This window comes from Phascolarctos cinereus, unplaced genomic scaffold (genome assembly GCF_003287225.1).
Source record: "Phascolarctos cinereus isolate Bilbo 61053 unplaced genomic scaffold, phaCin_HiC Scaffold_2;HRSCAF=192, whole genome shotgun sequence".
Lineage (NCBI taxonomy): Eukaryota > Metazoa > Chordata > Mammalia > Diprotodontia > Phascolarctidae > Phascolarctos > Phascolarctos cinereus.
In genome coordinates this window covers 3,226,286-3,243,676 of record NW_027555625.1, presented here as the reverse complement: position 1 = coordinate 3,243,676, position 17,391 = coordinate 3,226,286, and the positions used below count along the sequence as shown (strand labels likewise).

General features: G+C 48.4%; 1 protein-coding gene across 10 annotated transcripts in view; it reads right to left on the bottom strand.

The window, feature by feature from the left end:
- The window catches only part of PUM2 (pumilio RNA binding family member 2), an 88,521-nt gene that overhangs the window by 28,408 nt on the left and 42,722 nt on the right, over positions 1–17,391 (bottom strand). For 7 of the 10 annotated variants that reach the window (XM_078149218.1, XM_078149217.1, XM_020967408.2 and 4 more), the window contains 6 exons: positions 11,115–11,234; positions 9,628–9,773; positions 8,115–8,253; positions 7,374–7,517; positions 6,978–7,283; positions 3,911–4,150 (listed from right to left, as the gene is read on the bottom strand). In XM_078149218.1, coding sequence (XP_078005344.1) covers positions 3,911–4,150; positions 6,978–7,283; positions 7,374–7,517; positions 8,115–8,253; positions 9,628–9,773; positions 11,115–11,234 — 1,095 coding nt within the window. The remainder of the gene's footprint in view (positions 1–3,910; positions 4,151–6,977; positions 7,284–7,373; positions 7,518–8,114; positions 8,254–9,627; positions 9,774–11,114; positions 11,235–17,391) is intronic. The other 3 variants (XM_078149219.1, XM_020967412.2, XM_020967413.2) reach the window with 1 other exon arrangement.

Below are 17,391 nucleotides of genomic sequence, written 5' to 3'. Positions count from 1 at the left end.
TATAAGGTCTATAGGACCTTACGTAGAGATGCCAGAAGGGCCCAGAGGACAGCACTAAGGCAGCTCCTTCCTATTCTGAAATTCTGGGCTTCTCAGTGCTTTGAGAAAAAGTTCCTCAGGGGCTGGGGAGTTTTGACTCACTGAATGCCTTCAGGGAAGGGACTGTTTCCTTTTGCAGTCTGTATCCTCTGCACATAGCAGGTACCCAATAAATGCTTGATCCTCTTGTTATGCTTGTGTTTTAATTCCCCATTAGTCACATTTGTTACGTACTGTTAACCTTATTTTCACATGCTGAGACAAAAGTTGAGTTAGGGGTACAACCCACAGCAAGTTGACCTCAACAAAGATAATTTTATAACAGTTTTCACCAATCCATTTACTGGTCACTTTTTCTTTGCCTAGCACATAGTAGGCACCTGATAAGTGCTTGCTGATTTCCTCTGACCCCAGGAGGCCACCCAAGCTCAGCCCTGGTGCTCCACTGGGGTCTGTATGCACTGTATTACTATCACAATGTGTCAATCAATGAACCTACAAGCAGAGTCAGAGGGCCACCAAGTACCAAGTCCCTGTCCCATTGTTTTGTCCTTCCATTCCAACAGCTCCCAGACAGAGGCGGGATGTGGTGCCCGTTCCTAGACTTCAACTCTAATCACATCGCCATCAATAGCCTTCCTTCTCCCTGGGAAGGCCTTCTTTATTCTGTTCCTCTGCAGAGATGGGCCACACCTTAAAGTTAGGAGCAAGAATTCTTGTCTTCAAGTTTGGATAATTTCCCCCTTTCTACCATCTTCCCAGTTAGCCAACCCAGCCCCAAACCTCAGGGGTCTCTGAAGACCTCACACAGCCCAGGAAGAGCATGGGCAAAGTGGGGCTGAGAGTAAGTAATGCTTCACCTCAAAGCTCTCCTTCTCCTCCTCTTCTCCCTATCTTCCTAGCAGAAGCTGCCCATGCAAGTAAAAGAGCAGTGGATAAGTTATGAGACCTTCAATATTGTACCTCTTCAAAACTTCCAAGTATCTAAGAAGAGAACAGGGCTGTCAAAGTCAAATCAAATATTTATTAAGAGCATCCCTCCATCCAAAAGTCACCAGTACTTAATATCCAGAGAAACTCCTCTTCAGACAAACTCAAGATTATAAACATCAAGGAAATGCATGCCCTTTGGCAGGTCTCAAGAGTACCTACTCAATGGGGAAAGCCTAGGTTTTTTCTTTGACCTTCTAAGGGAGAAATTCAATCACAATCAATGGGATAATCTAGCATTCAGTTTTTATATTGACTTCCTTGACTGAAAGGAATTCATACTCTAAACACTTTATAATCACATAGCATTTACTCATTTCTGCTTAGATGCTGAAGAAGGCAAGCAAAATTAAGAGAACACATTAAAAGACTAAGGCTGAGACTCTTCATAGAGTTTTTTATAATCTCTAACAGACTTTCTATTCCTCATAATGCTTCCGTCCCTTTCGTTCAGACACAGATTCCTCGATGCACCTCCCAGAGTCAGGGAAGTCAGAGCACCAGGAAAACCTGAACTGAGATCCCAGCCACAGGAACATCAAGGGGGGTGACAAGCTCACCTGCCCCTTCCCCCCACCTCAAGACTGATCCTTAAAGGCAGAGAATGCCTTCATTTTGGCCTTTGTAGTTCCAACAACTAGCACAGGGCCCAGCACAGAGGAGGTGCTTAATAGATGCCTGCCTGACTGGAATAGAACAGCTGATTTGATTTTCTCAGAGCAATTACTTTTCTTCTTTTTTTTGGTGAGGCAATTGGGGTCAAGTGACTTGCCCAGAGTCACACAGCCAATAGTGTTATGTGTCTGAGGATGGATTTGAACTCAGGTACTCCCAACTCTAGGGCCAGTGCTCTATCCACTGCACCACCTAGCTACCCCCAGAGCAATTACCTTTGAAGGGAGCTATGCCCAAGGCACATTTTCTTCATTCTTATCATTGAAACCTGGAAATTTTTTATTTACCCCCTCTACCCAACTCAAGAAACCTTCTCAAAGAGTCAGCTGGCTATTGGCTTGAGGAAGCTTGCTGAAGCACCCATTTCCTCGAACTTCTGGCCAGCTGCACATTCGCTCCAGAGCTCCAACTCTGCTGAGAAAGCCAGGACCAGGGTCCCTGAAGAGGATTCCTCAACTGCCCTTCCCTGTCCAAGCTCAAAGAGCAATCACTGGCCTTCGAGGGCAGGGCAAGCTGCAACCTTGGTGAGCTGGCCAGCCCAGTTAACAGGTCGATTTGCTGGCTGACTCCACCCTCACTGCCTCATAGTAGACACTTGCCTAATATCGAACCCAACCCCACAGCATCCGCCCTGGAGTGAAATCCACAACCACCACGTGAACCATGCATACGGCTGCTTTGTCACCCTGGAGAAAGAAAACAGGAACCCAAGGGGAACCTCCCCTCCACAGAACAAAGCCCTCATGCCCAACACAGAAGCCCAGGGCGCACCAGGTCCTGCTCGCTCCTCTGCAAAGCTCACAGAAAAGGGACAAACCCCACAAAAGACATGCTGAGCAGCACGCGTTCAGGGAAAAGTCCACAGACATGGACCCAATGGCAGCCCAAGCCCAGGACCACATGGCTCTTCTCATGTTTCTCTCTGAGGGGTGTTGTTGCCAGCCCCCATCGTGGGGCAAAGAGAAGGCTCTGCCACAAGTGTAATTGAGGAGAGGGGAGGCAGGTGCTTACCCAAAGACTTCTGTAGAAAGAAGGCTTTGACAGTACCCTGACAAAAGACTGTTCAGAGCATATTAGACATTTTTTAAAAACAATCAAACGGGTTTTCACAGTGCTCACTGGCAATATTTTACCAGCTTTACTTTGAAATGAACAGAGGAGGCAAAGGCAATCCTAACACATAACCCTAGAAAAAGTGCACGTGAGGAAGGCTTCACATCAATCAGCATGCTGCATGTTCAACCCACACGGCAAAGAGAATCAGAGACAGGATGAAGTTTTATATTTCAAAGTAAAAATAAGAAAAACTTCCTATCAATGGAGGTGCCTGGTCTGTCTAGCATTGATCACTTTAAGAGAGACTATCACAGTCTCTACATGAACACCATCCACATTAAATTATTTGGTAAAATTCACTCATGATTATGGATGTGGACAAGGCCATCCAGCGCCCACTTAGAATTTTACGTGCAACTCTGTACCCAGATTGAATAGTCACAAACTTTTTACATATGCAAAATAAAAGTCTATGCTCAAAAAAAAAAATTCCACCACTTGGTGTGCATCTTGTTTTATTTTAGAGAAATGGGGCATGACACATATCTAAAACATTCTGTTCCAAGGCCTCAAACTAATGAAATGGCCACATGCCCAGGACCAAGTCTAACTCTGGGGCAGAAGCCCATTTCCATTTCTGGTTCCCAGCTACCCTTAATCCCTTGACTCTAGCAGGCAGGTAGGCACAGAGATGCCATGGGGCAAGGAAACGTGAGTTCCCTTGGCAAACCTGGGCTAAGTTTTTGCTTTCTCACACACAAACCTTGGAGAGTGAAATTCTCATTCCACTACAACCTAGAAAGCACTTGGTTCTTTAGGGGATTTGAAAAACACACACACACACACACACACACACACACACACACACACACACATCAAAAGTAGAGATGAAAAAAAAAACCCCACACCTTTTCATTTCATCAAAAGAACGTAAGATATAAAAAGGTTTTGAAACTGTCTGTACATCAGACTCATTTCAATGCTGAGACAGATAAGGGAACAATTTTCAAAAGGTTATGAAAATTTCTAGAAGCAAAAGCAATTCTGAATCTCCTATCCCACATGAAATTGTTTACACACATTATTAACAGCCACACAAACATACACACATACGTATACACACAAATAAAAAGGGTTGTTGTTTTTTTACCTAAATGCAAACTGGATGAAGATCCATGTGATGAGAGTGATGGCGGTGGCGTAAGACAATGTCCTGGCGTTTGGCTTGGCAGAGGCATGCCTATTGGGCTTGGAGAGGAGGAAAATCCCAGACTATTGTAAAATGGCGGCCCTACGGGAGGAGCTAGGCTGCTACTAGATCTTTTGTACATTTCAGAGCTAGTAGACAGAGAATCTCTCCTTGGAGCACTACTACTTGCAGAACTGCCAACTGAAGAAGAAATAAAAAAAACCCTAATTACATACAGTGGTAACTGGATAAACCCTATCCCCAGCTCCTCCTGAGTAATGCCAGGAGGGGTCACAATAAGCATTGGGTAAACATCATTGGGGAGAAAACGGTGACTCTATAACCTGTATGGATTCCCTTAGGAAATTCAGCAGGGTGCCAATGCACCCCAAGTAGGAGCAAGAGGCTTTCAGGGCCCATGTTACACTTCTGATGGTTTCACTCAGGACTGAAGCCTGTCCGATGGGAGCACAGGGCCTTTTGCAGCCCTGGGGTGACAATGAGCCAAGGGCCATTTCATGTCAAAGGGTTCAATTTGAGGAGTTTCATAATCCCAGGAAACCAGTCCTTAGAGCATCCATTTCAATCTTTTCTAGTCACAAAACAAAAAAGTTGTAGTAATCAGAGAGAAAAAAAAATCAAAAATGGTCTCCGGCAGTCCCACGTGCTTTAGCTTCTAGCTCAGACTTCAAACTCTGCTACCTGATGGGAAGTCCATATTGGCCCGAATATCAGAGGCTTCTGAAATGTGCATGGCAATTCCTCATGCCACAGTCTTCTGTAAGTGGATCATCAGGGCCTTCCCCCAGCTAATGGCCACCTCTTGGGCCCAAGCCTTCTCCTCAGGACACCATTACACCAAGCGCCCTTCTCAGGGCTATACCCACTTCTCATTCTCTCCCCTGCCACCAGGGTCCCAGGCTACTTCACAGCTCCCCTCCTCCATCGCAGCTCTCCTTTCCCACACTGTACATCAGCACCCTCTCTCTCACTGCTCCTCATGCCCAGGAAATCTGGACAAAATGGGCAGGATTCAATTCTCCCATGCTGCTGCCATGCTGACCATTCTTGCCCTGCGTGGCGGTCAGGAGCTGCTAGCACTGCAAGCGTGGCCTGACCCCCTGGCCTCTTCCCCAGTTAGCTCCCAGATACAGCCCTTCTCAACTAGGCCTATGGTCCTGAGGAGATTGCCAGCCAGAGGGAAGACCAGGAAATCTATCCACAGTCAAAAGTCCAGCTGCATATTCGGACCAATACGGCAATTCTTTCCAAGACAGCTTCAAATGTTCTAGAAAGACTGGCTTTCCAATAGAAGGTCTTTGAGGAGTGGATACACACAGAACACAGATTAGAAAGAGAAAATGAGCAGAGCACAAGGCAGGCTGCAGATCAAGCTGAGCTAATAAATAAAAGTGTGAAATTTTAACATGCTGGCACAATGAAATATAAAATTTGAGGGAGGAAAAAGACTTCTTATCCTACTTTATATTAAGCCAAAAAAAGGGGGTGACTTATCCAACTTTGCTGCCAGTCTTTCTCCTAAAAAAAAATCATTAATATGTGACATTTGTTTTATGAACAAATTTCAAATTTAAGACAATCGTGTAACAGTAAAATGTTAGGTCTTTTAAAAAATACTAAAAAAATGTACAATCAAATAAGTGAGGCCTAAGAAAGGAGAAGCTCTCCTGGCGCTGGGCTTGGCAAAGCTTTTTAGGGCACGTGCCATACCAACTAAGCCAATTTAAAAGGACACTGTCAAAGCAACTGTTCCGAAACTGAACTCCTCTATGCACCTCGCACGGTAGCCGCTCCTTCCAAAACAGGGCTGCTTCATGCTAGCTCCCCCACCCGAAGGTCAAAGAAAGCGAAACATTGAAAAATAATTAAGAAAATCTTTCTTTTAACCACCTAGGCAAACAGGAGAGTAAGTCCTTGTAGCTTAAGTAAACTACCTCTGAAAAGGAGGAGGAGGCTACATCTAGAGCCATGACACAAGAGCCTGACGATGGCATCTCTCATTTCGTGTCACAAACAGCAGTTCTTCCTGATGAAAGGGGCCAAGGAGAAGTTGGGTTTGGGGCTCGGACCTGATGGTGAAGCTTCTCTCCCAGTGTGTCACCATGCAGGCATCCAGATCAATGCCACACTGGAAGGGGGACCATTCTGAGCCTGGAGCCACAAGTGGCCAATGGGTAGGAGGTTCTAGGCAGGCCCCACGCCAGGACATGGCCCACTAGACCGAGCCTTAGCTTTGTTAGCTCTATTTCCCAGGGCCAGGAACAAGCCGTTAGCCTGAATTGGGGTCCACAAGGCCACAAAAGTGAGCCCTTGGAGCATGTACTGGGAAAAGCAGATCCAGACAGGGCAGGAAGCCTGAGTAAGGAGGCAGAGCACCTCGCCAGCCCCAGAGATCCCAGGACTGTGGAGGCTTCAGAAGGGGGGCAATATTTGGTTCATAAGTGCCCAATTTTGCACAGTTTGAAAAAAATAAAAACAGGTCACTGAGGCAAGTGATGTAAGGGTTTTGCGTGGCTTTACACTAAGGTTTCCTGTGGAAACAGGCTAAGGAAAACTCAGGTTACGACTTCAGCTAGCTTAGCAGGTTCCTTAAATGGACTGTTGGGGCTTTAGTTTAGAACTGCTCACCACCACACTGAATTTCTATGAGGAAAATTAAGGCAATCACAAACTAGGAGGTCATATTACATCATGTGAAAAATTAGCTGAATGACCAGCACTCAAAGGCATAAGTGGCTAGACAATGGTGTCTAAAAAGTGATATAAAACTTACTGGCCCTTGAAAAATCTGACTAAAGGCTTGTCTTGCTAAAGACAAGGCCCTGTATTTGAAAATGCTCTAGATTGCTTGAAATATGTTCAAGTTTTTATTCTAAAACCAAGAGAGCAGACTCAACGCATCCTGCTTTATCTTTCTGCTCAACTATCATGAGAAGCTTCGAGATTCCCATCTTCAATTAAAAACTGAATCATTAAAAAGGAGACTCAGGCCACAAAAGCTACTTACCGGATGAGCCGAAGCCACTGAGGGCCGAGCCCAGGGCAGCCCCCAAGGAGCTGCTGCTCCCAAAGCCCAGAGATGTGCCTCCAGGCTGGCCCGGCCCGTGAGAGAACAGGGAAGTGCTCTGCGAGGTGCTGGTCAGAGAGCTGCTCCCATAAAATGAACTGGACTGAAGATTGGTGCTGGGCTGGGGAGGAGGCTGCTGGGGCGCTGGCGGCGGCGGTGGTGGGGGCTGGGTGCCGAGAGGCCGGAAGAGGCCATTGGTGGCTCCCGTCAGACTGCTGGCTGTCCCTCCGGCAGAAGCCGCAGCTGCTGCAAGACACAAGTTTGAAATCCTCACTCAAGCTGAGGCCCATTCTTAAGAAGTGGCTCTGCAAGAAAGCCTCTGTCCTGCCAACTTACCAGCCTGCGCTGCTGCCGAACTAATGAGGACAGGCGTGGAGGCCACAAGGCGCACGGGGGCGCCCAAGCCTGTTCTTGCTCCCGGGCCCACCACTAAGGCACCAGTCTGGTCATAGTAGGCGGTTGGGGCAAGGACTTGGTAGCCTAGAGGTTGGGGGAGACACAGACAAAGGGTCACGAGCTGCATGGAAAGCCACCAGACACAGAAATGCAGAGAGGCATAGAGGGACAAGTTGTTCTGCTCAGGCTACCCCAGGGTCAGCTGCTGCCAAGAGCTCGCAAGTGCTGCAGTGGCCACAGCTCAAGCAGCCCCATGAAGGCCCCCACAAGAGCTGTGACAGAGGGAGCTCCATGACCCAATCAGAAAAGGCCCTTGAGAGGACCTTGTGCACTCCCACTGCTGAGGGGGGAAGGGACACAAAGGGCCATGACTGGCCAAGGGATTTCCAAACTCATCCAAAAGTGACCTTTCAGACCGAACACCCAACTGTGCTTTCCTTCTGCACAAAAAAGGAGCTCGTCCTTTGATTTCTTCCTTCACATCCACAGGCTGCCAATCAAAGCCCACCACTTGAACCCAGTGCTACAAGAGGGCATGGGCCAACAGGGAACAAGCATGGCTCCCACGTAGGACATGCTCCAGCACCTACCAGATGTGAGGCTCCGGGGAACTCAGGGCAGGGCCTGCTCCCACCACAGCAAAAGTAAACTGGAAAGAACTTGGCTTGGTTGTTCCATTACCTGGCATGCCAGTAGCAAGCCCCTGCCCGAAAGCCAGAGCGGGGTTGGCAGCAGCGGCGGCGGCGAGGGATTCTGCCGGCTGCCCCTGCTGAGTCTGGTTGGGAGTGAGAGGGCGCTGACCAGCTCCAGCCCGGAGAACCTGCGAGAAAGAGAGGAAACCCAAGAAAGCATGTGACCAAACTACCTGCACGCAGTCTGTCAAGGCCTATTCCACAAGCGCAGACACTGGGGAACTAAAGGCAAGGCCTGGACCTCAGGACAGAAACCTGGGCATGCCCAGAGGCGGCTCTCAAACCGCAGAAGCGGAGGGAGACTGCCCATCCATTCCAAACAGGATGGAGGAGGCAAGTGCCAGCTTATTGCCTCTTTCACGCCATTTCAGCTTCATCCCACAGCAGCCTCTGGAAAAACACTCTTTCTCCTCTTAATTATAAAAATAACTTGGATTTTTATTGTCAAGGCGGAGTTTGCTGAACAAATCTGAGACACTTCTAAGATAAGACAAGCCTTCCGCACTCTCGCTCCTAGACCAAACTGTTTCCCCCAACTGTTTTCTCCAGAGCAAGAGCTCAGTTTTCAATCCTGATGTTCTAGAGAAAGCTTTAATAGCGGTGCTAGCGTGTTTCAAACTGTATCACCAAGTTCCACCCATGCAAACAGAACCAGACAGCCAGTTTACAAAGCTGGTGAGAAGGGAACGGAGCCAGAAGAGGGGGGCTCCTTGGGAAGCAGCTGCACCCTGAGGGAGAACATCCGGGGGGCTCTAGCTGGGTAGAGAACTGGGCCCCTACAATCCAAGTGGCATCACCTGCAAACAAAACAAGACAAACAAAACCCTCTGCTTCTGGAAATGGGCTGATCAGGAATAATAAAGAAGCCACAGTCAAAAAAACAAGCTAGAGACACTCCTCCGAGAGGCGACGAGATCCCAAGGCCAGCGGCAGGCGCAGAAATGACACTGGCTTTTCACCACCAGCACCCTCCCAATTCGCCTGAGAGCCTCGGGCCACCGCAAGTACCCAAGATCGCACTGACTGGGGCTAAGTGCTCCAGTGACAGCTATGACACAGTGATAAGCACATACACTTCCACTGTTACTATTAGATCAGCCACGTTAAAAAGGCACTGTTCACATCTTAAAAGAAGCTATGAATCAGACAGCAATCACACCCACCTCATGGTGACAAATAGGTATCTATGCAAAGATGTGTCACATACGTGTGTCACGGCTCCCTCTGATGGCAGATTTGTTTTTCAACAGGTAAAGAACTTTAAGCTAAGAAGTAGAAGTCAACTGCTGATAATAATGTTGCCTCAAGAACATAAATCATCCCAGCTTTGAGGGACCATCTACCCGTCTGCCAACTTACCACCAGATCCCCACCTACTGGTCAGAATGAAGGCGTGGCTTAGCTCTTCCCGCATTGAGGACAGTGCAATAAACAAGAGGAAAAACCATTTCAGGAATCTCTCGAGGAGTGGCTCTGAGAATGAGGGAGGTTCTGGGTACTACCTGCTGCTGTCCTGGAGGTGGCGCCTGGGATGCGGCTTGCTGATTGGCTGCACTGGTGGCAGCAGCTGCAGCTTGCTGCTGAAATAAATTGGCTGGATACACCCCCCACGGCACGCCGTAATACTGGGGTGGGACCACTGCAGGACCTACCCAAAACACAGAGGAATGAGAAATTAATTCACTGCTAGCACAGAAATGTAGCCAGCACAGAAATGTAGCCAGCACAAAAGACCATTGGAGATTACCGATTAGCCTTCCTTTTCTCAACGGATAAATGTGAGACACCTCTAGGGATAAGCAACTTTCCTGCATTCTCATTCCTAGAATAAAACATTTCCCCAAACTACCAAAATTTTCTCTGGTGCTCTTCATTTTTCAATTCTGCTGACGTTCCAGAAAAAGTTGGTGCTCAAGTGTTTCCTACTGGATAAACTCAAAAAGGAGGGTGGGAAGGGCCTACATTAGAAGCAGTAATGACACTGAGGAGAAAAAGGTGGGGACGCCTGAAGCGGACTTGGGGAGACTCCCATGGAAGCACCGGGAGAGTTTCTTCTATTTCTCATCATCACAGGGTCTGGGGTCTAGAGTCCAAAGGGAGGGCAGACACCACCCGGGCCAAGCCCAGACTGGAGAGCGGAGGCTCCAGATAGCATACTGTCCAAGAACACTAAGGGGATGGATGGCAAGTGTGCCCAAAGCCTGCTAAACTGATTCTAGTGAACAGTCTATTTTTCATGTTAAAACTAGCTCTGCATTCTACAAAAACGTGGGACCAAGATGATCAGCTGGCTTTGTTAAACATGTGCACTGCTCTTCTCCCTTTATGCCTTAAGGAGACAGAACTTGTGCTGAATGTGAAACTGATTCACAAAACCAACCAATTAACACAAAACTGGTTCTGCATCTTGTGTGATTAAGAAATGAGGCTAATGACAAAAACCAAAACAGCAAATAGCAAAAGATTATATGTGGTAAGAAACTGCTTGAGAACTGGGGTGGATGAAATTTAAAAAGCTGGGACCGCCAGGGGGCGCCACAGCGCACAGAGAGCCAGACCCAGAGTCAGGAAGACTTATCTTCCAGAGGTCCAATCCGGCCTCAGACACTTCCCAGCTGTGTGACCCTGAGTGAGTCACTTCATTCGCTTGCCTCAGTTTCCTCACCCATCAAATGAGCTGGTGAAGGAAATGGCAAACCCCTCCAATGCCAAGAAAACCCCAAACAGTGTCACGCTGAGGCAGACACGACTGACGGGACTGAACAAAAGCAGACAACTCCCGACAGGAGGGCCTGCTCCCCCAGCCCCACTCTGGTCCCCCACTCTTCCCAGGACTCCCCTGCGGTCCTTCTGGCTCTGTGACTTGCACACAGCAGGTGGTTCAGTATCTGTTCAATCGGCCCAAGGGATGATGCAATGTGTGAAACAGAAGGCGGTCATCCTTGCAGGGCCCTCCTCACCCGAAGCACCCAGGCTAGCAGCTCCTTACCTGCCAATGTTGCTGCCAGGCCTGCTGCAGTGTAGGGATCAGTGCCAGGGGGGGCAGCACTAATAATGTAGGGGTTTGGCACAAAAGCGGCTGGAGCGAGGCCTGCGGAGAAGACACCAGCTGGAGGAGAAAAGGGAGGACAGGGAAATGTCAACACTTTTCCCAAGAGGCCAAGTTACGGCGGATACTTAATCAAATGGAAAGGGAGGGAGCTGACCCTCACAACCTCCCTGGGAGGCGGGTGCTATCATGACCCCCATTTTCAAATGAAGAAACTGAAGCAAACAGAAAGTGTCTGAGTCTGGATTTGAACTCAGGACTTCCTGACTCCAGGCTCAGCGCTCTCACCACTGGCCCTAAAGTTAGTAAGAATGTGGGAAGGTCTTCCTGCAACATCTGAGAAATGAAAAGAAACTCAGGGGACAGGAAGGAATCTCCACTGTAACTTGCTACGACCCCTCCATGCAGCCCCCAAGAAGAGGGGAATGCCCAATGCCTTGACACCCAGGGCGACAGCAGCACTGAGGAGTCAAGTCATGGGAACTGGCAGCCCCTGGGCTCTCCCTCTACCCTACCATTCCTTCACCTCCAGCCTCCTCCCTCCACACATTCAGGGGCTGGCTCACAGCTTTCTTTCCTCCCCAACCCTTGCCCCCCACACCTCCCACGGCCTCCATTTACTCAAGCCCTAGGATGAGTTCCTCCACTCACCTCAACTGCCCCCCACCCCGAGATGGGCCATCACCCCAAGTGCAGCACATCAATACTCACTGACCCAGAAATTCCCTTAGCTAATCCTCATTTTGTTTCCACTCCCCCTCTCCTCCCTCACAATCCCAAGCCACTAGTTTACTTCAACGTGACCTCCAACCACCAATGACACTCCTTCCTTCCCTACCCTCTTCTCTAGAGCCCCTTGCCCCCTTTTCCTGCCAAGGCTACGCCTTGCATTACTTCCACCAGAGGGGAAGCTGGTATCACAAGGCCAGAGTCAGGAAGACTCCAATTCCAACATGGCCTCAGACACTTCTGAGCTGGGGGATCCTGGGTGGTCACTTCACCGCACAGTGAGTGAGTGAAAGTACAGCCCTACCCTGCAGGGTTGAGGATCAAGTGTGAACATATTTGTAAAGCTCTCAGTACAGCACCTGGCACACAGCAGGTGCTTAATAAATTCTTAAGCACCTATCTCCTAGCTCAGGTACTAATTGGGTACTGAACAAAACTGTAGAAAAACCATCATCACAGTGGGATGGATCCACCACAAATTGGTGCCGGCCCCCCAGATGAGGCCCTTTGCAGACACCTTCTGCCACCACCTCTGACTTCACCACACTGGTACCAGGGCTGGGAGAGAACGTGAGTTTTCCACGTACATCGAGCATTTAACGCATGTATCATCTCACAGTAAACCAACCAGATGCTCCTGGTCACGCTGGGAATGAGGTCCTGGGCGGCCTTCTTCCACATGGACACCCCGTGACCAGAGGGTCGACCATGCAATGGTCAGAGCACTCCTTCCTTACTGAGTCCACAAGAGCCCAGCTGCTGCGGAGCTGAGAGAGTCATGTCCCATGATGGCCCCAGGATCCCTTCTCCAACACAGAAGGGCCTGCCATGTCTTTAATCCTGATAGTCACTCATGGATTAAGGTCCTGGGATACCTCCTTTGCCTCACAATTTCTGACCAATGCCTGGTTGTCTTCTTCATTCGTGGATTTACTAACTAATCTGCAACTGTTGTATCATTAACAGATGGCTCTGAGAATGAAAGCATGCTTCCAGCAGTGAACACAACGTCAGGACTGTTTCTTCAGACCCCCTGCAAAATCCCCTTGCCAAAGTGTTCTCAGCTTCATGAAGAGTGGAGAAAAGATCATCGTCAACATAGCCAAGAGGGGCTCCCCAGAACAGTAGCTCCTGTTTGGGGTTAATAGGCGTGAAGGATAAGAAGCTTTCCCAAACCTGAATATGATGATGATGATGATGATGATGATGACGAACAGGAAACAGTTGAAATTGTCACCAGTGTTAGAGTTAGATGGGCTTATGGTTCCACAGGTAGAATAATGCAGAGATTTAAAGAACAGCTCCAGGAGTAGTACACTGTAGGTGGGCTCAGGCTTAGCCAATAAAAAGTAAGTTGATGGTTCCATAAAGACCCCAAAATCAAGATAAGGGTCGAGCCAGTTCAGACCAGTTAGGGTCAACCTGAGGACACCTGAAAAATGTTACTGTGCTTGCTTAATGAACTTCATTACTATTATCTGACACATCCCGCATAAAATTAGAGCCTCATCAACGAGTCATGGGACGTATGACCAAGGGAGGGGGAACACACTTGAGCACATCAAGGGGAAACATATAAGGAAAGGTGTAACCTGGGAAGGGATGGACCAATCCAGGCCTGGGAGGTTTCATGCCCTAATTCAACTGCATAAAAGCACACTTGCCCTTGCACTCAGGGCCCACCCCTCCTGAAGAGGAGTGGAGCCCGCTTCTGGCCAGAAACGTCTAAATCCTCTGGACTTTCTTTGTAAAAAATTTTCTTGATACTAAATTTTTGGTGTCAAGCCTATTTCTAACACTAGTACAACATTTTCTTGGCTTTCTGCACTCCCAGTTATTTTGTAGCAACTGGTCTGACATTCCACAACCCCAGGTATATTTAGGAACATTCGGACCCCATCACCAAACAACATCCACTGGTGAAATACAGGGAACGGCAGTGGTGGAGATAAGGGCAAAGCATGCAATGGCCAACCAAGAAGCATTTATGAAGTACCTCCTGTGTCCAGGCAGCAAGTCAGGCTTAGACAGAAGTAAAAGTCACTCGCCTGAAGGTCAGGTGTGGAGAGCCACAGGGACAGAGGGCTAGGCCGGGAATTCGTACACTACTCTGGCCATAGACACTAGCTGCCTGTGTGACTCCACCTGTCTGCCTCAGTTTCCTCACTTGTAAAATGGGAATAAGAGCACCTTTCCCCCAGGGCGGTTGTGAGGATCCAAAGAGAACTGTCTGTCAGAGTTTGGCACAATTTCAAGGGAGGTGAAAAGGCTAGTTTTATTGTTTCTCACATTTCATTGGAACCAAACAACATACATACAATAGTCTATTTCAAACCTGGCCAAGTAAACACAATGCCATGGGTGGGTGTAAATGGCGGGGTGGAGAAGAATGGTTTGGCCAGAAAAACGGTGGCCCTTAAAATGACCTCTGGAGGAAAAAGTGATTCTTGTTTGCCAGGCCTAGAAGAGCAGGTAATCCCTTCAAGCCTGGGGTAACAACATGGGCACCCAAAGGTTTGCTGCTCCTCAGGCCCTGAGCACCCCCCACTCACCCAGTTATGCTCACTCCTAACACAGCTGAGCTCCTTCCCACCTACCCCCCACCCCCATCCTGTCCTTCTCTTCATCTACCTAGCTGGTAAGCTCCTTCACTGACAAATTCGGGAAACAGGTGCACTGGTGCACTATTAGTGGAGCTGGGAACTTGTCCTACCATTGCGGAAAACAACTTGGAACTGTGCCCAAAGGCCTACCAAACTGTGCATACCCTTTGACTCAGCAATATCACTACTAGGTCTGTACCACAAAAAGATGAAAGAAAAAGAGCCCATATGTACAAAGATACTCACAGCAGCTTCCTGTGGTGGCTAAGAATTGGAAATTCAGGGATGCTCAACACCTGGGGAATGGCTGACCAAACTGGGGTGCGCAATTGTGAATACCACTGTGCTATAAGAATGGAGGTTTCAGAGAAACCTGGGAAGTCTCGTGAGCCAGACCAGGCAAACAACACATACAACGATATACGAACGACTAAAGAACTCTTATGAACACAATGACAAGCTAGTTTCCAAGGGGCTCTCTCCCCAAAGAGATATGAAGAGGGCAGAAGGATGTGGGGATGTGAGAATGAAAGAAGTTGGATTTTCACTTCAAAATATATTAAATTAAAAAGCAAAGAATTAAGGAGTGAGAGAAAAAAGAACATGAGGTCCTTAGGGCAGCGCCAGCCTTTCTTTCCCTTGGGTGAGCACCAGCCGGAAGCGCAGCCTGCTCCTGGCAAAGCCTCCTGGGTGACAGTGCCCAGGCCAAGCATCTCCTCATCCCTTCTCTGCAGTGCTCCAGATGGGAACTTCCTCCCTGCATCCCTTTCTGTGATTCACCATCTACACCAGTATATGATATATCAACATCCTGTTGCTACATGGGCTTGCTCCATGGTGTCACATGGCATAGATGCTCTTCTGTATTGCGATAAAATATACAGCATTAGCTTAATAAGAGCGAACATGTATCTATTCCTTTAAGGTTTGTAAAACACTTAACATACATTATCTCATCTGATCCTCAAAACAACCCCGGGAGCTAAGTGGTTTTATTATTATTATTCCTATTTTACAGATGAGTAAATTGAGGCAGAACAGCCTCACACAGCTACTAAGGGTCTGAGGCTATATTTGAACTCAGCTCTTCCTGACCTGACCTAGGCCCAGCATCCTATCCACTGTCATCCAGCTGCATCTAACTTAAACTCCAAGAACAGTGGAAGGAAACTGCCAAGAGGCAAATTCATGAAAGGTGCCAGGCACTCCCTCACCACACCCCTTAGAGCAGGGTCTAGAGGAGCACTCTCCATTTGGGGATTACTATGAGGGGGCCTTTTGTGTCTCGGTTTGACCAGAGAGGAACCAAGGCCCGGAAATCTTCTCCCTCTCTGATCTGTCAATGTCATGAACAAAATTTTTACACAGAAACAAACAAGGAATATGAAAATTCCAACTGGCATGAACTGATGCAGGGCCACATCAGTAGGAAAACGTCAATTCCAGCAACTTGATGCCAACCTTAGCTCCTCACCTCCATGCAGACACACACACACACACACACACACACACACACACACACTCGCACACACCATGTAAGCCTGAGGTCATCTGTGCTCTAGTCTGGGTACATCCTGTCTGCACATGGGCTCCTCCATCACACCAGGTGCTCAAAAGCACGGGCTATTTTCAGTCTTTCCTTCTGTCTCCTCCGATGCTTAGCTCGGCGACTGGCACACGGGAGGTTCTTAGTAAATGTTCTGGATGTGACTCGGCTCCAAAGCCCTCATCGATCATTCACCGCACCCGCCTTCTTTTTAGCAGAAAGCCTCAGAGTACAGGTGTCAGCCGTGGCCAACGCGCCCAATTGTTTGGTCTTACTGGATTTGTTACAGAAGCTGGTTATATTGAGTTGGAAGATAAAGACAGGAGAAAAGGTTCCCAGAAGTCACTGTGAAGTGACAATTTTTTTTTTTAAAGCATCAATAAAATACATTTAAGAAAAAAACTGGGGGGAGGAATCTTCACTTTGTCCCTCTCCCCTGGGTCCTAAACTAAACAAAACATGCTAGGATAGCCTCAGAAAGTGCAAGAAAAAGGCAAGATACCCACAGGAGGAGACCGCGCTCCAGACTCTGCTCCCAAGCCAAGTGGTCAACGAGCAGCTCTGTTAATGAGAACACTCACTTTTGTCAGTGTGCTAGTGCTCAGGAGGCAGGCTATTCCTAAATACAGACTACAGCCCTGAAATGAAACAGAGAGGGTCCTTGGCCAATGCCACACCCTGGCACCATTCCATTCTGGAGATAGGCAGCCAAGGACTTCCTCACTGCCCACAGAGAAGCATCCCTCCTGAGCCTGCTGCCTCAGCTGAGATGCTCCCAAGCCTCCTCCTAGGAGGAGCTCTAGGAAGCTGTAGTTGCAAACAGCAGGCTCAAGGCCAAGTCCCAACAGAGAAGCCATCAGGGAACCCCCTAGCTGCTGTTCCTACACCAGGGGGGGCAAGCAGACCAGATCTGGCCCCAGGGCCCAAAGCCTGCAAGCTAGAGCATAGGACAAGGAGCACAGTCATAGGCTAAGACAAATCTGGAGAAAGAGAGGCAGTATACAAGCTAAGAAAACAAACTCATTGTTCTAGCACCAGCAGGAATAAGCTTCCTTTTTACATCCTGAGCTGCTCATCAAAGCCTTAGAGAACTTCTTCAATAACTTGCTCTGAAGTGTCTAAGCCTACAACCTACTGCCCCCCACCCACAATGCTCTCGTCCCTCCCTCATCTGACCTAGACTACAATGCTGGGAGGGAGCCGGTGGTGATGATGAGAGTTAACCTTTATAGAGAACCTACTATGTTCCAGGGACTGTGCTAAGAGCTCTACAAATAGGATCTAGATTGATCCTCACAATCACCCCATTTGACAGATGCAGGAGGAAGCATTCGGTGAT